The 23,541-nt window shown below is 42.1% G+C and overlaps 2 protein-coding genes across 6 annotated transcripts; one reads left to right on the top strand and one right to left on the bottom strand.

Annotated features, from left to right (window-relative positions):
• Positions 1–5,852: 5,852 nt before the first annotated feature.
• Positions 5,853–17,047, top strand: Dbct (Dihydrolipoamide branched chain transacylase E2). 2 transcript variants are annotated; one of them, XM_031994284.2, is made up of 5 exons: positions 5,853–6,126; positions 10,071–10,195; positions 11,211–11,745; positions 12,977–13,372; positions 13,980–17,047. In XM_031994284.2, the coding sequence occupies exons 1-5, from the start codon at positions 6,040–6,042 to the stop codon at positions 14,214–14,216; spliced, it is 1,380 nt and encodes a 459-aa protein (XP_031850144.2). In that variant the 5' UTR covers positions 5,853–6,039; the 3' UTR covers positions 14,217–17,047. The 2 variants fall into 2 exon arrangements, with proteins under 2 accessions (XP_031850144.2, XP_031850145.2); XM_031994285.2 differs by lacking the exon at positions 5,853–6,126 and adding an exon at positions 7,385–7,594.
• A 139-nt stretch (positions 17,048–17,186) lies between these two features.
• On the bottom strand, positions 17,187–23,532 carry Lap1 (leucine rich repeat containing protein 7 lap1). Of its 4 annotated transcripts, XR_004236685.2 has the most exons (12): positions 22,638–23,532; positions 22,269–22,435; positions 22,062–22,197; positions 21,695–21,984; positions 20,897–21,608; positions 20,432–20,622; positions 20,196–20,309; positions 19,524–19,956; positions 18,579–19,432; positions 18,424–18,495; positions 18,081–18,330; positions 17,187–17,582 (listed from the first exon to the last, which is right to left on the bottom strand). XR_004236685.2 is itself a non-coding variant. In XM_031994308.2 (11 exons), exons 2-11 carry the CDS (start codon positions 22,422–22,424, stop codon positions 18,154–18,156), a joined length of 3,135 nt encoding a protein of 1,044 aa, XP_031850168.1. In that variant the 5' UTR covers positions 22,425–22,435; positions 22,638–23,532; the 3' UTR covers positions 17,187–18,153. The 4 variants fall into 4 exon arrangements, 3 of the variants coding, with proteins under 3 accessions (XP_031850168.1, XP_031850170.1, XP_031850171.1); XM_031994308.2 differs by having other exon boundaries at positions 17,187–18,330; XM_031994310.2 differs by having other exon boundaries at positions 17,187–18,330; positions 18,579–19,429.
• Between the last annotated feature and the right edge of the window lie 9 nt (positions 23,533–23,541).

Raw genomic sequence — 23,541 nt, 5'->3', positions numbered from 1 at the left:
AAGAGGGGGTGGGGGGGTGGGGGCAGGAGTATTTACATTCCGCGAGATGTGTATATAACGCGCGCGAGCACACACGCGTCGTAGGCGCATCGTATTATCGCGCGTCTCCTTGAGACACTGTTACGTAGCTTATTTAACCTGTTAACCGGGGGGTGGCGACGAGTTAACGCGTCGCGACGCTCGCGTCCGACCTCGAGGGAATCGCTGTGAGCAAAATATCGTTCGCCGTTCATACGAAAATCGTGTATCGGCCCTTCGCACTCGAAAGATCGTAGAACTATTCGACGTTTCCTTACTAGACACGGGCATTTTGTCAAATTCGAAAGCCGAAGGAAGCCATTTTGTTTCAACGTTTGGTACGTCGCGCAATCTTTAGCACTAAAGCTACCGAGTAGTTAGACTTTCTGAATTCCTCTATAGAAACTTGAGTTGATTTACAATTCCGTTTGCTAAATCAATTTCTTTAATCACTTCTCGAAGGAATATTTGTTTTCTTAATAATTGCAAACTAGGGAATCAGGAATGAGACATTTTGACTGATAGCTTCAGTGTTATGAAATATAGAACTTGATAATTTCACTGCATCCAATCGAGTAAGTCTCCTCTCGAGCGCGAAGGGTTAAATCTTGCTCGATAGGAACGGACGGTTGGTCGATTGAATGGGAACTCGTATTAAGGAGTTGCTTAAGTAACCGTTTAGTCGGTATTGGAGATATTGCCAAAATTGCCCGTGCAAATGAATGATTCATACGAGGATGGAACCGTCTGGTATGAATAACGAATGCGATCGTTGCCGGAATAACGCGTTCGAACAACGATGATTTGTTCGGCTAATTGTATTGAATATTTACCGGCATACCGGCCGACGAGGGGATATAAAGAATTAAGGGAAGTGAATAAAATTAGACCGGAAACAATCGACGAAAGTCGGACGCGCGCGCCGGCGACGACGTGAAAACGAAACGGAACGGGGAGGGATTTTGGGGAAACTAGGCCGGCCACGGGACGTGCAAACCCAATACACACTTCTTCTTCCACGAACGCGGTAGACAATAAACGAGTCGCTTTAACGCGAACTTCAGACCCGGCCCGACCAATATCAGGATTTACACTCGACCTGTTCGATCGCGACACTTCAATTTCGTCGACTAAGGCGGAGGATATTTAGTTTCTAGACCGAGACCACACACACACACACACTCGTACACACGGAGACACACACGCGGACACACTCGTAACGGATAACGCTGACTGCGACGCCGAACAACGTTCGGGGAGCGGGTCCGCGACAAAGGGACCCCGCCATTGTTCACAATATTTGTAAATCGTGTTGTCAACCGCCTCGAAAGTCGATTAACCCTTCTAGGACGACGCCTATATAAGACAACTATGCTAAAACAGCTTCCAATGGATTGCATTCATTTTTTTTACACTACACGATCATGATTTTCTGCTGTTTTCTAAGATCATCCCTTTGTAGTCGAAAGTTTTGTGCTAGATATACTCAGCGTTTTCGATTAGATATAGACGTTCTTTCGATCTAAATATTGGAAAAACGTAAACTAAGGAATAAAGCTATTGCATTTGAATATTTTATGTGATGCATTTTACAATGTTTAGTGTTATATATAATTCTTTATAATTTTGATATGTCAGATCAGGTGACAGAGTTATCTTTCAAGTGCAAAGGATTAACCCTGTGCGGACGAAGATTCTTTGAAATATACAAAATATTCAGATGAATCTAAATTATATATCAATTACTTAAATGATAGGAAAAACAGAAACGTGCTGATCTCTTGATGTTTGAGTAATTAAATTATTTGTTTATAACTTAATCTTCGGAACATGAAAACTTCATCTCGAAATGTTGACATTCGTCCGCAAAGGGTTAAAGGTAGACAAATTAGGTTTGATAGATTGTATTATATCTGTGGCACGGGAAGAATTATGAGAACTGAAACTGGAAATTGGATGTTGTCCTTGTAGGGTTAAGTTCACCGAAATTGCATTGAAACAGGCGAGTGTCCTTAACACTGGAACCACCCAGCATTCAAGGCGACTTTCTTGAATTTTTCTACAGAAACTACAACAGCGTGTGCATCTTCGAGACTTTGAGTCACTTAAGGTTTGCGTATTTCGTTTCCGAATTCGGTTCGCGTATTTCTAAATGAGTTCCTTCGGTAATTCCTCGGGAAGACACCTGTTATCTTCTTAATCGTTCTAAAAGAATTCAGAAATAGGTCGTTTCAATTCGGTAGTTCCAGTGTTAATATATTCCACGGATATCACGCAGAGAACTATCACCGATAGAACAGCAACAGATGATTAACACTAGGTTCACGGGCATTTATTGTACACTTCATTCTATTATTCCTAAAAGAATCGATGCTCGTTTATTTAGATTGTGGAAATTGGAGATTCGACAGTAGGTAATTGGGGTACATGTCAGTGTGATCGCATCAATAAAAATCGGCGTGAATATTTACAAAATATTTCTAAAATCCAGTATGCGTCAATTCGACGCGTTCCGTAAACCTAGTGTTAAAAATCTGCGATTGAAATTCCCGGCGTTCACCGGCGATCGTCTCGGTGTTTTACCTGAGTTTTAGAAGCGTTTCGAAATCGATGCGAGTGACCGTTATGTAATATGTCCACGTAACTTCATGCTCGAGGCCGTGTAATCTTCGAGGACTGCGTGCGAGACGTATCTCGGACCGCGCGTACGAATGGCGGAGGACGATCGCAGGACTCGCGGATAACACGCTCTCGGGAGCGAGAACGGGCGAGCCTTGAAGCGACGAGCGGGGGGGATAGGGACGTGTACACGTGAACGGTGAACCGGAAGCATCGTACAAAAGGTAACTTTGTATCTTTTATTATAACACTGACAGTGTTGAAATAGATTTGCCCCGTCGAAAACTCCGCCGACTTTTTCGCCGACCTAACCCAGATCTAACCGAGACTCTCCTGTCCCGCATCATCCACGCGAGAAGAAAAACGTAGGGAATTAATTAACCCGTTGCACTAGTTTGACGAGCCTCGCTCGTGGTCACAAATTTTCGACCGAACATGAATGTCTCGAGTGAGACTCGAGGTCACAACGCGAGTGAGATGCCTGCAATAATCATGCCCTGGATTTTTCCCGACGAAATTGCACCTTAGCGAGTTAAACCCTTTGTCCTATGGCTTAGTCCTCGAATATGATGGACATAGATACTTCGTCATTAATGATTTACTGAAAAAGAGGAAGATTCTGAGTGTACACTATGTCAGTGTTCGCTGCAAAGTATAATTGATAACAGAAGAGTAATAAGGTAGAAGCATGAATAGTTGACCAGTTAAGACATATTTTCTGCGTGAATAATAATTCTTCTTACATTTAGTAACAAAGCGAAGTTTTTTGAAATAGTTATATTGCCGAAATTTTGTAGACATTTTTGAACATTCGATTCTTGCGTCGGAAGTTGAGCATTCTTTGAAACGAGAGAACCAGTAATTAACCACATGTTGGTTAGCAGTTGACATTTCATAGTAAAAGGACAATTACAGATGAAAAGAAGTTAATTATGTTGGAAATTGGAGGCACACAACCAACGTCAACGAAGTAAACTGTTAGTTTCTACGACGAACAATTTAATCCAGATAAAAGTGTTTCGGAGTTGGATCGGCAGATGCTGGAGCACATCGTTTATCGAAAGATTATAACTTTTATATACCTCATTCTTTGTTTCCCTGAAAAATGGTCAGCTATTGGTACCAGGTCAATTACTGGCTTTACTTTACTCAATTCGAATTCAGGAGAATTGAGTGACATTTGTGCACGTCGAATTCCGTTTAAAACTTTCACTGTACGTCTGACGGGTTGTCGTATGGCTCGACCATTTCCTGTCACGAATCCGCGAGGCATCGAGAATATCCTTCGCCGACTAAAATATTAACGCTCCGATTAAACATACGATCCCTCCCCTCCCATCCTTCAGATGCGTATGAAAAATTAACGAGCCCGATACCCGGAGCCCGCAACGCGCAAAGAAACAAGATGGCGGCCGGACCGGAGGCCGCGGACCTCGAATCGGGAAAGAGGACGAAAGGTCGAGGAATCGATCGCGCGGACCGTCGCTTAATAATTATTCCTGCACCCGCGAGAATGTATAAGCGCGACGTTGCATTATTTACTGAGCGTCTAATATTAAATATTGAAAATGTTTTGAGCCGCCAGTTTTTACGATTCAGACCGAGATTGCGGCTGAGGTTTCTAGGAAAGGTCAAGCGAAAGCTGCTGAATATTTTTAACTCGTTGCCCTGTAATTGCTGTTGCAGCTGTGTTGAATAAAAATACGTCAACATTGACGATTTGTCGGAAGAGAAAAGTCTATCGTAAGTCTCAACGTTCGTACCGGAAATTTTTGTTATAGGAACGCGATACGATCGTTCGATCTAAAAACATGAATTTCTTTTGAAAAACTTTGCTTTCGATATCCTGAAAGTGTCTTCTCTCGAATCGCAGAGAATTTTACGAAGCGTGCTCGAGATGGACATGTATATCTTATTTAAGCGAGTAGTTTATCGTTGGCCCGCGTACGCGTGCGGGAACGATTAAGCCGAGATTTAAATGCGACACGCCTCGTTCGCCTAGTAATTACAATTTTAAAACCTCGAGAGTCCGCTCGCCACGGAGGCCTGGTAAATCAGTAAATTCCGTTGCGTGGAGCACGTAACCGTCGTGGACGAAAGAAAACGCGATTAAACGGTGCACGCCGGCCATTCCGAATCAGCTGACAAATAAATTAACACAGTCGCGACGGATAGAAACTGTTGTTACCAACAGCGAGTCCCACGGTTGCCTTGGGAACTAGAGTATTATCTTGTGACCCGCAGTTCATCTTCAGAACTACAGTATTATTTTAAGAACTGCATTACTTACAAGGCTATAGTATAACCATAGGCCTTATAGTATCGTCATCGAAGTTATAGTGTCATCTTGGAATCTACTGTATTGCCTCGAGAATTACATTAATTTAGGAACCATACTATTACTTGAAAACGTATAGTATCGCCTTTAAAGTTATAGTATCACCTCGAAACCTACTATATTGCCTGGAGAATCAAATGATCACCTTGGGAACTATGTCGCCTTGGAACTTCCAGTAATCGCCTGAGAACCCATGCATCGTCATCGAATTTATAGTCTCATCTTGGAACCTACTTATTGCCTTGAAAATTACATTGCTTCAGGAACCATGCTATTACTTGAAAACTTATAGTAGCCTTTGAAGTTATAGTATCACCTCGAAACCTACTATATTGCCTGGAGAATCACATGATCACCTTGGGAACTACATCGCCTTGGAACTTCCAGTAATCGCCTGAGAACCCATCGCTTATGGAACTACAGTATCGCCTAAGAACCTACAGTGTATACCAATTTGAATACTACACTTGAGACAATAAAAATCTTTTCTATCAGAACATTCTCTATGAAATTTCCTCTATCAAAGCACAGCCCCGTCCGTCCATCCCGAGTGCGTTAAATCCGCCAACTCCGTTGCAGGACCGCTCGCCGCGAAATTGCAGCAAGGAGGACGGTCGGCCGCGTCCACGGCGCGGCGCGGAAAATCCGAAACGCCCCGGGGGGACGATTACCAACGAAATCGCGGCGTTACATAATTTCCCGGTTCGGCACGGGCCGATGACAAAATCCATACACGGGTGTCCGATGACGCAAGCGTCACATTTGCTCCATGACTTATGGAACTGTAACCCGATTTTAGCGGCCGATAAATTAGCAGCGCGACGAGAATCAAATTATCCGTAGCAGCTTTCGGCTCCACGTCCCGGATAACCGATTGCATCCGCCGGCCCCGGTTTTAATATCCTCAAAGATAACGTACAGCCGCGCCGAGACCGGATAACGCGCGCTCGGTCCCGGTAATAGAAAAATCGTTAGCGAACAACGGAACGCGTGGCCGTAATTGGTTCGCGATTTATCGAACGCCCGTTAGAATATCCGGGTCCGTGGCGGTCCGATTAATTTAAATGCACCGGACCGGCGACGTGCTCCTTATTCAAGCTTTACTTTTGGCACCTGCGCCGACGCCGTTGCCAGAATCCACACCATTGCGGGTAAGTAAGTAGATTAAAGTGAGTTGCGGTCAGTTAATTAATGCAGCCCGTAAACCGTATGATCCGCTGACTTATCGATGCCGATAAGAATATTTGCGACTCGGCGAACATCGGCGGAACGAACGCGCGCGATGAAATAACGCGATTCGATCGTTCGAAATATTTCACCGTTATACTCTTCCCCATCCGCGTGCGACGCATCCTCGTTACCCGCGGAGCAGGTTATTTACGATCTCAGCCCGGTTAATTGTAATTGCGGGATAAATTTTCAAAGTGTCCCCCTCGATTTTCCGCGCTGAAAGGAAGGCCGTGTCGCGTCCGCGATTTATTTTCGCGCGAGGAACCGACGCACACGTGTCCGCCCCATTGCCGCCCCGTGCACACACGCGCAGCGACCATTGTGCGGCGTCGGTTTTGCATTTGAGCGTGTCTTATTACCGGACGACCCATATAAGAATATTCATGACCCGTATTCGGAGCGGAGGCCAATTTTCGCGGAGGACGCGCGGGCTTAAAAAAACGAGAAATCTTTCTATAGCCAGGCGGAATTGGTTGACACGGCTGATATGCCGTTCCGTACGGCGAACAGCGACACGCGGTTACCGTCGTTCCTCGAGCATTTACATTTAACAATAATCGTTATCCGCCGGCCAGCTTTCCGATTTCCATGGAAATTCGATGTGCATTAGATTTAAATATAATTAAATCTCGCGTCGCGCGTACAGGTCGACTCAAGAATCCCGTCGCCCGAAATACCGAGTCGTCGGGTTTGGGGCAAAATGGTGGACGAACGAAATGTTACCAGTTTCTAGCTCTGATCTTTGGTTTCGATGTATATAAAAGTCACCTTGTCTTCCAGTGATTGTAACAAAGCTTAGTTATCTTAATCCTCCTTTCGGTTTCAAAAACCACCGACACTGTTAAAAAGATCAAGAAGTCCTTAACAGCCGAAGCTTTTAATCTCCGTAAGAATACAGATTAAACAGAAGGTGAACAAGTATTATCCACCGGTTGTCCACTATCTCGATCCCTCACGAGTCGTAATCCAAATCTCAGCGGATGAAGGAGGCGATAACGGTAAACCCTCGCCATAAACGTTAACGACGGATCGCAATCTCGAAATTCAAATTCCGTGAACTCGGATTCTCGTCCAGAGACCGTGCGTCGATCTTTCACGGGCGCTTGTTATCGTGCTCTCTGACGCCGGCTGTTTTGAAAGAGCACAACACGTTACGCAACAGGCCATGCGCGCGAATGCGTGCAGCCAGCGATATCAGGGAACGCTGGCGATAAGAACAGTCACTCTGGAGGCCGAAAGTTGTCGGGGAGAGTCCGACGATCGTAATCTCCGGTTCTTTTACACGGCTGTGACGTTTCTTCGAGTGAGAACGATCGGGTGCGCGTGAACTGGTCACCGAGGTTCTCCATCATGGCTCTAGCTTGGCGGATCACGGCCATCGCTCGTCTGGTAAGGCAACGGCGACAGGGGAACCGTCTCTTTCCGGGGAAATGGCGGCCCCGTGTCGCGTGGAAATTCCGGGGAACATCGATCGTACGATCTCGGTTCGGCTCGGGCGCACTCGGTCCTCTGTTTGCACAACGTTTGAACTATAACAATGTGAGCCCTCTCTCGGAGATCCGTGGACGTTTTCCGGTGGATCGCAAGTGTTTCGTTAAGTACACGGGCTTTCATCGTTCGCCACGTTCCTCTCTCATTGTCCGTCACGTTTGAAAGAACTGAAGGACCTTCATAAATGATTCGCTGCACGTCAGCCGTCGACGCGACGACGGAAGTCCCGCTAATGACGATGAATTAACTGGCGTGACGAAGCAATATCAAACCGAGCAATTAGCAAACCAAAGCGAATATTAAATATATCTGTACAGCTATAGTAGGATTATTTATAAATTCCCTTGGCATTGAAGTGCATTGCATTCGTTGTTTCTCCAACCGAACAGAGAAACCAAGAGCAGGATCTTGCAGGGGAGCTAAAATATATTACCAATCTAATCTACGAAACTTCAAAAAGGAAACCCTACACTCTAGAAACCGGCGCGAACGTTGTGCTCCGTCGTAAGTGTCCGAAATCGTCGTGACGAGGCCACCGTCCACGTTCCGTTTATATAGAGCTTGTTTAAGCTTTCCACCGGCGTCCGCAAGGGACACACCGGCCGCTCTTAGGACACCGCTCCATTTTGCGGTCCTAGTCGAATTACACGTCGGGGCGCTGCCGGTGAAGTGATAAACACGCGGGGCGCGACGCGGAAATGAAATTAACGCGCGCGCCGATCAAAGCGTCGCCGGAAACACCTAACGTTTTCCGTTCGACGGAAAAGAGATCGGATCGGGAGAATTGCACGGGTTTCGAACGCAACCGGCCGCCCGTCGCGCCCACCCCCGCGCCGACCGTCCACACACATCGATCCCATCGAATCTATTCCGAGTAGAACCAATATCCGGTCGAATATTAGTTATCGCACCCGCGTTAACAGTTTCAAAGTTTCGGTACAGATGGGATTGCTGACGGCGGCATTTGTATCGTTGGGCGTGGAGCAGGAGGCACGTGGCCAGGAAACCTTTCTGTTTAGCAATTCCGCGCCCTTCGGTTATTAGTTTGTCCGCGAAGTACGCTAATAGCTACTTCGCCTACTATGTACCGTCAGTTGCTAGGAACCTGGCACTCGTGACGTTATGGGGGCAGATACAGTCGCTCCGAGAGATCCAATCGTGAATCCGGAAACGCACTTCGCGCTCTTTGTCGCGATTGGTGCACGACGCCTCAACCAATCACGTATCAGAATCGAAACGCGAGGAAGGCGTGCGCTTTCGAATCTGACCACTTAGACGAGTGTGTCAAGTTTGCTGCAACGAACGGTATTTTAGTGGAGATGAGAGTTTGTTCGTGAGTGAAAGATTATTCGAAATTAGTGAATTCGATGGGGTATTTAGATACGGAGTTGGAATATGTTTATTTTCGGTGATTAATGTTGAAGGTAATTGATGAGTCGAGGTATTTGATATGTTTGTAGTGTACAGAGGTTCTTAGAGGAGTCGATGGAAAGCAAGGATGATGGTTTTCAACGTAGCCTCGGTTTACTTTTAATTTATTCAAATTTCATGCGAGGAATTTAATCATATTATTAGCTTCTTCGGCAGGTAAGTTCGAATGCAAATCAGCCGGGCACCATGTGGACTACGATTTGCATTTAAAACGTTCGAATAAATACAGGGCAAGGAACTGAAAAACAGAACCGGCGCGACGTGATGATAACGATTTCACGGTTCGCGTGATCTCGAAAAGGACAGTCGAGACAATTAACCGTGATTGGACATTGATTGCCGCGTAATAACGCGATCTGTTCGCTAGCTAATTTCGGCATTCATGTAGACGATATATATATTATAATTATACCGTACGCGGATGACGTACGGATCGCGACGTTTCGATTTAGAATGTAATCGTTGTAAAATACGATCAATTTTGTAATTGTTTAATGGCTCGCCGGTGGCAGCGATTCAATTACCGGATCCATTAAGATTAGCGGCCGTCCGAAGCTTGAGAACAAATCGCCGGTAATCGATCGATTTAATTAAGGAATCGGATTATAATTATCCAAGATCCTCTCGAAGTACTTTAAAGTCGTCTTCGCTAATGATCGCGGTGAAATGATTATTTATGACACCCCTCTACTTCCTTCTATCGCGCCCATTATTCTCGGGCAGCTCGCTTTCTAATCGTATTGAATAGTTTACTTTAATAGTATATATTTATAATTTACGAGCACATTTCGGTTCGATTAGACCAGCGTTTAAAACCGCATTCGGAGCCGATCGAATGTCCATAATGAAATATACAATTACACCGACCAGCAATGGGGATCTCGTTTTTATTGCCCGATGTTTTATTACCGGTGTGCACATAATAAAATCCATGTTTATTTAGGGTAGGAACGTACGCGATCAAAAATGTCGGTTTCTCCACGTAAGCTGCTTTCGATGCGGAACCGTCGTCCCCTTCAAACTATCGGATATCGGAGAAGGAATTCGAGACGTCACGATCAAAGAATGGTGAGCAAAACAATGAATACGCCGTTAAACGTCCTAGCCTCGTAATTATGGAACATTCATTCGCGCCGAATGACTGTCGTCATTTAAAGAAATAGTCTCTTACGGCTGACCAAGATGGAGTCACCTCCGGTTGATAGCTTCGAATGCCTCGAAATATCGACGCAGAGTGTTCCTCATATTTTTCATGTGGTAAATTTCGTTGATTCAAATTCATTAAATGTCGAGGAATTAAACGACCACGGTAAAAGGGATTTTCTTTCATTCGAAAAACTCCATTTAGAGAGTCCATTGAAACCGTAAAACTATCTGGGATGCGACAAATATATTACTGTTCTTACAAGACGCGTAGGGCGCTCCCGACTTAATTAAAAGGTGGAAAATATGTGGAGTTCCGGACACAGTAGAATCCCTCGCGTCTGAATCGTTAGGAGGAGAAAAATTCGTATTAACAAATTTTTGAAATTCTCACTTTCGTTCAGCTTCTCGATTATACAAACAAGTCTTCGTGAACACAGATAATTGCCGACAACAACGTAGACCATTGAAGTTCCAGATCGAAGCAATCCCTAATATTTAGAAACCCTTCAATGCAACAACGACAGCCGAAACAACAACAGCCGAAGCACGATTCGCCAATTCCATAACAATCCATCACCATTATATCCCCCGCGTAACAGGAGACTCGACGGAGCGCGTGACAAATGATCCGTTCGCCTGGCGAAACTATCCGCGAGACGAAAGCTGCGAAATCTCGATGAGACTGCATGCATAAAGATCCAATTAAAAGTCGTAGCGCCGACACTTCGTGACACCCAAACCCGCCGGCGTTGGTCGCTTGAATCCTTGAATCGGTTGAACAGCGGACAAAGCCGGCGACAGTTCGTATCATTGCCGATGCAATCGCATCCCCCTAACTTTTCAGTAATCGCGAGCGAGCGGGGCGTCCCGTTGTCGGCCCGAATGCACCGCGAAGACGACCGTGCCGTGTACACGACGCGAATTTGAATGCACACAGGTTCGTGAAGCCGGGCGACCGGGTGTCTCAATTCGATAACATTTGCGAGGTGCAGAGCGACAAAGCGTCCGTGACGATTACCAGCCGTTACGACGGATTAATCAAGGCCCTGCGCTACAAGGTGGACGACGTGGCGCTGATAGGGGACGCGCTGCTGGATATCGAGGTGGACGACGATAACGAGCAGGCGGTCGAAGGGAAACCGAAACCGAGCCCGGTCTCGGGGGCTCCGAATAGGAGCGGCCCCGCGGGGGTGGACGGGGCCGGCGCGGCGTGGGGCCAGTTAAACGGGCTAAAAAAATCGCTGGCTACTCCCGCGGTCAGGCGGATCGCCGTGGAGAACGGAATCGAGTTAAAGGACGTCGTCCCCACGGGCAAAGGCAGCCGGGTACTTAAAGAGGATATATTGGCGCACTTGGAGAGAGTTTCTGCTGGTTCCGCGGGAAACCCCGCCGCGGGAACGCCGGCGGACGGGGAGCTGGTGCCGATAAAGGGCTACACGAAGCAGATGTGGAAAACGATGACTCGATCTCTGGTGAGTGGGAGCCGCGTGACGGGCGATCATAAGCGAGATACTTTTCGTACGGGTTCTCATCTTCTCCTTTGTTATTTCTGTTGCTTCTAACGATATTAGAGGCGTCGACTTCTGTATCGAACGAACGGCTTCCGGGTTGATTAGGGTAACGGTGAAAACTGTCGCGAGCACGTGGCGCGTTTAATGAAAAACAGCAACGCGCCCCGTCGCGGTATTAATAAACCGCGGGGCTGGGTATAAAATGCAGGCCACGCGTGAATTGCTAGATTAGCAGAATTTCGCCTATCGCGTCCCATGTGGCCGCGGCCGCTGAATAAACGGCCGGTTAATCGTTGTAAAACAATGCGCGGCGAGGCGCGGGTTAATGACGCGACCGAACGAGCCGCCGCCGCGATTAAACGACCGTGACGCGAAGTGTTTCAGCGGCTGCGAGCAGGAAATGGAAACGAAACGGCCGCGGAAAAAGGAAAACCGGCGGGACGACGGGGGAGGGGGACGAAAGAGGATCGACGGGATCGGGATTTAATATCGAAGATTTTTCCCGGGGCGAGTTCTCGCGACGGGCAACACCGCCGGAAGTCGCGGCAAGCCGATAATGGCGTACGGCCGTACTCTGTACCCGACGTTGACACCGATCGATTTGAATTTCCGCGTCAACATTGACGGAATCCAGACGTGATTGAAGCGTTTTAAATGATACCGTGCGTTACTTTTAACGTCCAAATATGCTGCGTATTTTCCCTCGTTAATTGCATGTCGCGCGCGCCGTGCAAACGTTCCGTCGCGAGCCGACCCCGCCGGGAATAATCTATAAGCTGCAGCAGAAATTATGGACACGGGTTTCGCCGGTGAATCTGTATCTCTGGATTGAGTATCATTACGCCGACTTTGTTGCGCGATAATTGAACGTTGTCAATCGGAGGGCAGAAAGTTAGAAGGAAATACAGGATTGAAGGGAGTCGTGGTTTTTAAGTGACCTTCGGTAAACGCTGGGAATGGCCTTTAACAACGCAGACATCTTCCGCGGGCGACACGTCGACGTCGTAAACAAGCCAAGAATGGCTTTCAGTGGAAAAAAGTCTAAGAAACCTCGAGCCACTTAGAATCCCCGAGGGAAGTTCTATATGAATAACCCAAAATCTCGATCGAATTTCGGTCGCGCGGATCCACCCCCGAAACCACCCGCCCGTCACGCTTTTTCCGTCCTGTACCCGGGACGAACTGTTTGCAGAGTATACCGCACTTCGTGTACAGCGACGAGTGCACCGTCGATAAATTAATGGAGTGCCGAAGCCAAGTGAAGGACAGTTTGAAAGAACGGGGCGTCGCTTTGAGCATGATGCCCTTTTTCATCAAGGCAGCGTCCAAGGCGTTAGAGGGTGTGCCGCGGTTGAACGCTTGGCAGGACGAGGGTAGTCAAGCGATACGTGTTCTGAAGAGCCACAACATCGGCATCGCCATGGACACGCCGGAAGGCTTGATCGTGCCGAATATCAAGAACGTTCAACGTTTGAGCCTCGTGGAAGTCGCGAGGGAGCTGAACAGACTCCAAGAACTGGGCAGGAAGTCCTCGATACCGCCGAACGATCTGGCCAACACCACTTTCACGCTTTCCAACATCGGCGTGGTAAGTGATTTTCCGCGGTAACCTTCTCTCCCCGCCCCATTTTTATCGGGTTAAGCGATCTCGATCGGTTGAACGGTCAAATTGAATCTCGAGACCGCTTTAAATTTAATTCGACCCGTTGACGGAGAAAATATTTGCGTTCCCGGCCCGTGTATATACACATCCTTTCCATCCGCACAGGTATACAGCGCAGCGTTGCGCGAGATCCCGTCCACTCTCGCCGAACACAATTACGTAATTCGTTAATTTCGTTCGCGATTCCCCCGACACTCGATATTCGAATCAAATTAATCGGGGGAAAAAATGCTGCTTGCCGCGCGGAAATGAATGGGAGCCCAAGCTTTAATTGACCGGCCGCGATGGTGTTTCGCAATCCCACGATTCTTGGTTGAAACGAGCGAAACGATGCTGCGCGAATCATATTTTACCGTTATTAATATTCTAGGGAAATGTTATTGATTCTAGAAAAACGTTTTAATATTCTGGAAGATTGAATAATGTATTTGTAATGTAAGTGATGAGTTATTCCCAATTCATCGGTATTAATTCGCTGATAATGTTCCATCGGTAGATCGTTCGAATTTGTCTTGAAACGCTGTTTTCGCAGATCGGCGGTACGTACACGAAGCCGGTGATTTTGCCACCCCAAATCGTAATCGGTGCGTTCGGGAAAGTGCAGAAGCTACCGCGATTTGACGAAGAAGGACAAGTTGTGCCTGCGAGCGTAATCTCTGTGAGCTGGGCCGCCGATCATCGAGTCGTGGACGGCGTCACTATGGCGAAATATTCGAATCTCTGGAAGTACTACGTTGAGAACCCTATGTTCCTGTTCATCGAGGCATGAACGCCTCGAAAAGGTACACCAAATATGCTTTTGTATCGGAAATTCTATTTTTATACTTTTTGTAAGTCCCTCGAGAAATATGTTGAAGGGGTTTATTAACGATTACATTGGCGGGGCTGGGACGAATGGTGCAGAATACAAAGAAAAGCCTGACAAGATTTTGTACGTAAATATTAATTTATTTATTGCTGCACAACCAACTAGGACTTTTTCATAAAGATAAAATATCTTATTTTTGCTTTTTTTGTTTGTTTGTTTGTTCTAACATATTCAAAGTGTTACAACTTGTATGGTAGTTATATATATGATGACCAGTCGAACTGTGAGCAGTTTTGTACATTAAACCTATTACACATTGTTCATACAAATTATCCTAGAAGAATGTATATACCAAAAAATATGTTAAGGAAGTGGTTGTACTGATTAATATCTTTTGTGCATTGATTGCTCTTCAGAGAGGGGAGGAGACACCTTTGTAGGTTTACGTAGGAGGATAATCTCAGCAAAAAGAAACAAAAAAAAGAAGAAAAAAAATACCATTCAACAAAATCACAAATGAAAGAAAATGTTTATAATGAGTACGACCACTTATTCATTTATGTATGTACGTATGTATGTATATATATACAGTTTATAGTGTATCGCGTATTCAGTCATTCATATCCCATACAATCATTCCATTCCCTTAAATGCCACATAAATATTTACTCGAAAAGTAGTCAGTCTGTTTAGTAGTTAGAGTAGTAGAAAAGATTGTATATATGTCCTCATGGTCCAAAATTTTTTCATGATAATCAAGTTTTCTTTAAAAAAAAAAAAAAGAAAAGAGAAAAAAACTAAAACAAAACCATTCGTGATAATGTAAATAAAAGGAATTGGTAATATTTTAAACAATATACTGTTAAGAAACTTAACACGCATGCAAAACTCAATTTGTACATTTACTATGAATAAATGCATAGAAGTTGTTTTTCCAACGTAAATGCATATATAAATATACCATTTTCTTTTCTATCATAGCTCTTATAGGTAAAACTCATACAGAAAAAGAAATTACAGATAGTATCGATACAAATACAAACGTGATTAGGTGAAAATAGTATTCACCTTCAAACATACTTCTTATTTTCCGATATGACTAGGTGTAAGATTATTATTGGTAATGTAGTTAGTTCAAGAGTTTAAATACAAAGCTGCTTTTACATGATAGAACTACATATACTCACAAAAATAATGAAAGCAACGTCATACCCCTTTTTCATTTTAACATTAACGTTTGTCAATACAGCTTAAATTAGAAGTTCTTGAATCATGTATAACTCTCACTAAGAATACTTCATAATCGAGTATATTAGTCGTTTAAAGTTACTTTCACAAAATACACAAGCAAAAGTGAGGATAAAAAATAATGCTTTTTTTTCTCGGTTTGTTTGGAAAATATATCGATGTGTAAATTCTACACATATTTCCATAGACAGAGTAAGTCTTATTCACTGAATAAGGAAATCTTTCTGAAAATATACATTTTCTGGTGTAATTCTCAATTCTGGAAGTTCCGAGCTTCGTCACAGTCCCAAAAAAACATGCTGAACGATCCGAAACTCGGTAAGTTGTAGAACAATACAGATTATATACATTTGAAATCATGCTCAACAGACACATTCATAAATACACTTCCGTTGCATAGCTACCACATATTAACTGCAACAGTAATATGTTATTTTAATCGAATTACTAACAACAGTAACACAGAAATCTGTGTTTAAATAGATATTTAAAAAAAAACACATTTCAAAATCTACTATGAAAGACAGTTTAAAAAAAATATAAAACAAGAAGTATGTATCAATACTATTTAAATATAATTTCAGAAATGCGTGAAAGGTATTGTATAAAGGCTCTTATAGCAAAGCTAATTAAATGTGCGATTCAATCTGTAGAAACAGAACTGTATAGATAATGAGAATGTGCATTCTAACTGTTCCATATGCGAGGTAAAGTGAAGTGCAATATCGTTATCTTGCTGTAAAAGTTCCGCAATATAAAGGGCATACTGGTACTAATTCATATCTTGACGCGAACAATTTGCTTGTGCTATACATCATTGTACAACCTTTCTAAAACATTTATCTCACAGCTCTACCCCATTTACATGAATAACTTTCATTTGTTGGTACAGATCCACTAACATAGAAAAGTAGTATTTTATCTTACGGTCTGGTAATGTTCTGCCACAACAATAACTGTCATTGAAAACAGTTTCTACAAGGTACATACATTTGTTCCTTTAGCATAGAGTGAATCAAATATCATAATAATTCACAACCACAACGATAACGTTTCTTTTCCGTTAAAAACCTAACATCTGAGTTCATGAGGAGAAAAAAAGAATTACAAAAAAAAATCCTAATATACATTTTAGTCTTTAATAAAGTAAACATATCACGACTTCATGGCAAGCAAAAATATATAAAACTGCCTCAGATGAAACGTTAAATAAAATAATGTACTTATAAAATCAGACAAACATGAGTTCCGCAATGAACCGTATTTTTGAAAAATCAATGATTATACAAAACGACACCAATAAAATTACGGCACAGAAGAATATCGCTTTGCGTTGCAATCGCAACACGATTCTCACGCATACATCTTTAAATAAAACCAAACTGTGCCATTTATAAAACTCAGAACATAAATAATGCGAATTAAAACAAAACTCACTCATTGAACTGTGTGCGTTTAAGGTCTACACAGTACGATAAAGTTTCATAGAAAAAAAACATTTCTACTCATAAAAAATATATATATATATATAAAAAAAAGAAAAAGTCTGCAAAAATCCCATCCAACTATCAAAGATAATATTGTATATAATATAATATAATATAATATAATATAATATAATATATAATATATATATATGCATAATATATATATTCACTTTTATATAATTATTTTGTATGTATACGATTAATAAATAGTATTTTGTTTCTGGCACATTGTCAGCTCTCCGCGAAGAGAACAAGCGAGTCCACACGAATACAACCAACACCATAAAACAATATAATGTATATGTTTACGGAGTTAGAAATTTTGAGGGGGAAGAAAACAAAATATCGCCCCTAACTGTTCGCTAAATAGCCACTACCTTATGTTATTTATATGAATTGGCCCGTGAAGAAATATCCTCTTAAAAATAACTCTCTTGTACATCACATTATTCAAACTTTTTTTTCCTCCGATAATTGTGCAAGGGAACACGTTCCTATCCTACAGTATACCCTAACGAATTGTTGTTCACCGCATCTCTTATTGTTCGCCATTCTTATAACGAGGACATCACGTATATAAGTTGTGTGACCACTGGAAGCCAAAATTTTAATTCCCCTCAAATAAGTGCCTCCCACTCTCACCTTTGGTAACGCTGTTACAGTGCTGGGTAAAGTGTAATTTCAAATAATAAATAATAAGCTATCTATTATTTTTACTTTAAACATTTCAATACGTCATACGTCTATAATTCAAACTTTTTAAATGGCACTTAAAAATATTATTTCACTTGAACGATAGTAAAAGTATTTTTGACTTTGCTTTGAAATATTTGAGTTATACATGTATTATCGTCCCTTTATTGCCAAGTAGAAATTTAATGTATAGCATCAATAGCCTTTGAAATATCTTTCTCGCGAAGTTTTACCCAGCCCTGCGTTGCTTCAGTCGTACAAATCAGTCGCTTAACAGTGTCAGAGAGAGCATGATCTACTACCATCGAAAACAAGCAATCGGAAGCAAACAAGAAATCTCTTCTCGCTGAATGTTTCTCCGTATCGACTCGTAAAAAAGATACATTAAAAGACTTACGTAATCAGTCTGAATCGCATAAACTGATCGTGCGTCGCAAAGAATAGGTAGGTGGTTTTCCAAGTGTTTGATGTCATTGGTGGCGGCTGATCATCATGGATACTACTGCACCGGTGGCTCGAAGAACAGCCACAGCATTATTGTGATCAGATTTGGTGAAGTCTATGCCGTCTACTTCCAAAATCTTATCGCCCGGTCGAAGTGTACCTTGAGCTGGACCATCCGGATTGACTTTGGTCACAATAATTCCCTGAGGATGCGACAAATGAAAGGCAAATAGATGAATCATACGTATAATGCAACGTGTAGGGTATTATTCTTCTCCTGAGTTTCAGAGACTTACAGTTTCCGCGCCCGCTACTCCGCCAGCTATGCTGAAACCGAGGCCCGGATTCTTTCTAACTTGAACAGGCAACTGTAAAGTAATAATTAATCACCTTCATGCATCGGTCATTTCTCTTTCTCATTTTTTACAACATTTTTCTTAAAGGTACATACTACGTTGGCATTTCTATGTGGGCCGAACATCCATTTGAACCTCGGTCTCCTGTCCGAATTAATCAAGTCATTCGTTCCGCTAATTTTATACTTATCAGTGTTAGAATTATTCGCCTCGCTCAGAGATTTATTGTTCAACGAGACTGGCGTACTCCGACCGGAGTTAACTTCGTTCTTTATACTGTTCACAGGGCTGTTTAGATTTGCCATTTCATTCGGAATACTTTTCAACGCGGTATCCTGGCATTCTGCGTTCAGATTTCCAGGTGAATTTGAATTCATTGTGTTCAGTGAAGCTAGATTGTCGCACGACGTATTATTGTTCGAAGCTGTTCCGTTTAATATTTTCTTCGGCCGATCGGGAAACTTCGTTTGCATGGAGATCGGACTACGATATTTCTTCCCAGTCACCGGAGACGTAGGTATGCAAGAGGAGTTTAACATTTTCAAACTTTCATAATCTTCGGTAGAAGAGTTCATGCATTTGTTTGGTAGATCGCTGTTGGGTCCAGAATTCGAGGACTCTAAGTGCTTCGTTTTTAAAATTGGAATCCTACTCGGCTTCAACGATCGATCACCCTCGAAAGACTGTTCCTGATCGCTGGGTTCGGTCAACGCGTTAGTCTGGTCGGGAGTAGTCGCTGAACTTGTTTTCCCGTTACTAACGGTTACATCCGAACCATCCGTGTTGTTTGATGAAAACTTTTCGTTGCACAAACGCACATATTCCTCCGCTTTGAATGATTCACCGTTACCGTCATAGTGCTGCAGCTGGGTTTCCGAAGACACTTTTAGATTTGATATGTTTAGATCCGTTTGTGGAGAGGCGATTTTTGGCGAGTCCGTTTGACCTGCTAGAACAGGACGTACATTTTATATTTGTTAAGCTACATATATATATTTGGTACCACATAAGGTTGAAAACTGTTGAGGAATGTAACATACATTGATTCAACTGTTGAAAAAGCGCCGCCTTTTTGGAAAATGCAGCAGCTATGTGATACGGCGGTGGGACGGGAGGAATTTCACTTAATTTCGGTGTTTGTATGTGCATTTGATCACCATTGTTACTGCCCACAGCGAACTTCTCTGATTCTACAATTTTTGCTGTGTTTGCCTTCGAGTACTCGTCCGGTTTCCACGTAGAATTTACATAATCCGCTACTGTGGGAGGCTTAGAAAGATACTCAGATGTGGGGTTCCGAATACACTTTGCTTCCCGAATATCCGGGCTTTTTTCTTTCGCAAGTACCGTCTTGTTTGCCTCGTCTGAAGATTCCTCTGACACTGACTGTTCTGTTCCGACGTCAGTAGCGCTACCACTCTTATACCCTTTTGTTGTATTACGGTCAGTAGGTGAAAGTGAAGCATGCGAACCCTGAAGAATAGATTTGATCATATCAAGTAAATACTTACTAATGGATAGCTTAAAAAAATGTATATATTTTTCCTAATTCTTGATATTTTGTTTTATACTGATTTCATAAAAACTCATTTACATCCTAAGGATAATCAAGGAATATAAAATTTAAATTTTGAAAGATCTTAATGTCGTCAATTACTCTGGTATCTATCAAATTGCCCTTTTTTCTCATATCTTTTTCAGTTCATTAATACCTTATTAAAGAAGCTTTGTGAAAAACAGGTCCCAGTTTTTGAGGCAAGGTCCAGAGTAGCGGTAGCTTTTGCAATAATAGCTTCTTTGATCATTGTCTCCTGTTCTAAATGCATCTGGAAGTATCAATCGCCAATTTTCTTGTGATCTTAATTTTCATAGAAATATACAAACATACACACACAAAATCATCACATATTTGAACAATTGTTAGGAGATGCAAAAGGTAAATACTTACTCTTTGATCATGAGCTGACTGATGTTGCAAATTGCGGGCATGCCTAGCAAGGTTGCGCAGCTCTTTAGGGTAGGGTGTTGGTGCTCGATGAAGTTGTCTAGGGATTTCGGATTCTACCTCAGCAGCAAAACATATTCTTTTTCCAGTACCAACAATTGAACTCGAAATTAATCCTACAGCCGGCGGTATCTCTATACATACAAACAGAAAATCGTTATCTCCATCAGCGAGAGTCACTAGAATTACGAACTGAGACAAAAACTATAAAAAGTGTCAACAATTTTAAGAACTGTTCAGTCTGTATTTTTCTTTGATTTCATACTTTACCCTTTCATTCTTCATCTCCCTCCTCATTATCCACTAGCAGCAATAATATATCATATATACATATTTATTATATACTTATGTATAAAATTATATTTAATACGCGTTAGACGTGTCATACCCATAATTAAAGATACTCACGTTCAAGTTCTTGCCGCGGATTTTGAGGGAGCATAAAGCAGCTTAACACCATCATGTCTTCCTCGCAATTAAACTCTTGTTGCAATGGCACCAGTGGTTGACTTTGATTGTCGCTCAGCCATAACGCTTTCAAGTTATTTAAGTTTAACATAGAAACAGGCAAATATTTGATGCAATTGTTCACGAGATTGAGTACTCTTAGAGAGGATAGATGGCCTAATTCCGGTGGAACCCATGTCAGATTGTTTGATCGCAATGAAAGCAATGATAATGAGGTGCAACTTCCAATTTCTGGTGGAAGGCATCTCAAGTAGTTATTGTCTGCATTCAAACAGTGTAACTTCCGTAGAAGTCCTATTGATGACGGTAAATATTCAAGGAAGTTCTTAGTAACTATAAGCTCCTCTAAGTTTGACATTTGTCCAATGTCATTTGGCAGTGTGTTCAATTGATTGTCATCAACTTTAAGGGTGACGATTGTTCGTAGATAGCATAAAGAATCCGGTAACTGATAAATTTCATTGGAAGAAAGATGCATAATTGAAATATCCCTCCAGCCTTCTACTTCTGATGGAATAATACGAACTGCGTTCATTGTGCAATCAAAATGATTCAAACGATACAGTTGGTTAATATTTACTGGTATACGCTTAATATCATTACCATCTATCCACAATTCGGTGAGATTGATGAGATCGCCGACAACCTCGGGCTAAAAAAATGTAATAAATAATTAATTAAAGAATTGATTATTCACTTATCCTTCATCAATTCTTCTCTACAAGTAAAAAAGCTTACCAATTCAGTGAACTCATTATTACCAATATCGAGCCTTTGCAAATTTATTAAACGGCTCATACTCTTTGGTAATGTCATTATATTATTCTCTCTAAGCTCCAGGGTTCTTAGAGCTGAGAGTCTTCCGAAGTTAGCTGGTAAGTATTCTATGTATGCATCATTTATATATAATTCTCGTAACTCAACAATGTGTGTAATAGCATCAGGAAAACGTTCAATGGGGTTAACACTGATATCTATGGAACGAAGGTTTTTACATTCTTTTATACTGTCTGGTAATTCTTTAATACCTACAAAAAAACTGTGCTAAGAGTCTGTATATAATAGTGAATAGCATAGAAACTAAAAAATATGTTTATACACATACTATTTTTACTGAGGTCTAAATATTCCAGGTTGATTAATGATGCTATGGCGGGTGGTAACGTGGTGACTTCATTATCACTAAGAGATAGTACTCGTAATTCATGGCACTGGAACAGTGGCCTTGGAAGATCCTTTATCTATAATGCAAAACAATAAGTTTATATTTTTAAAGAACTTCAGTGAAACATTTTCCAATGTTCCTAGTTACCCTATTGCAATCCAAATATAGCTTTTCCAATGTTCTTTCATAAATGAACACGTCAGGTGGTACATCATAAAGGTTACAGTGACTCAAATTCAACTCGCAAATATCTTCTTCTTGTGCTCTTAGACATGCAGCGCACTGCCACCAAGCACTACCCATTTCATGTATAACTACAAATAAATTATTATATTACAAAAATGATTCTTATTGGATTACAAATTCTGAAACAATATAAAGGAACAGATATTAAATAAATATTTGTTTATTATCTTAAGGATTTTATTAAGTTGTGAATAAAATGACAACATCCTTAAATGCTGTTGATGTTCTTACTGTTTTGTAAATACATAAAATTTGCAATTTAATCATTACCTATAACACTTCACGAATGATTTCCCAAGAGCATCGATATATCTATGGCAAGCAGACAGATCCGTGGACAGTACGAAACTTGCTAAAGACTATTGTTTCATGGAATTCTCGAAAATCATTCGGCAATCGGTGCGTCAACGTTCCGTTTTTTTCGTGCCGGCTTCGTCAGGATCGTTTCCAGCCGCATCATCGCGAAACACCACGATACGCGACTCAGTGTCTTCTTATTCTCAATTAGTATTAAGAATAAATAGCACAGACCGTAACAATATACCGATCGACACCGAGTAGATGTCAAGAGGTGCAGGTTATTTGATAAATTTCTTCAAGGACTTCTTTCATGAACATATCTCACTCTTTACCCGTGGATCCTGATCCTCCGCGTAGTCAAAGCAACGACAATAGATCACGAACACCCGGCGGTTCAACAGTCCAACACATTTACCAGTATCGAACAAACTTATAGGTCTATTATCCATTGAAAGAAAAACCTTCAAAGAAGTATAATGATCCGTTCATAACGTTGCATCGATGTTTTTTCACCGTGTTTCACGACGATCCTTGAGAGATTTGTTTCTATTTAACGATAAAACAAGTGGATTCCATTAAAATTGATTGAAAAATAAAAAATTCCAGTTTGATGAACTGTTATTGAGTTGTCTTCGTATTGCAGCCTGAATCGATCACAGCCAGATTTTTATCGCGAAAAAACGAGCCAATTCTGTACCAGTGTGCACCGTTGTAGGCAACTTTAAACCAAGAGGGGATATCCCTACTCGGTTCTATACATAGTGATGCCGAACAAAGTTTATCCATACATGTCTAATTTTGTATTTCTTATTTATTCAATTATGAATTTTTCTTCTTTCTAATTCCTAATTTGTAACTATTTATCTCTGATACG

Source organism: Nomia melanderi, chromosome 4, assembly GCF_051020985.1.
Source record: "Nomia melanderi isolate GNS246 chromosome 4, iyNomMela1, whole genome shotgun sequence".
NCBI lineage: Eukaryota > Metazoa > Arthropoda > Insecta > Hymenoptera > Halictidae > Nomia > Nomia melanderi.
The sequence above is the reverse complement of the archived record's forward strand: the minus strand, read 5'-3'. Positions and strand labels throughout refer to the sequence as shown.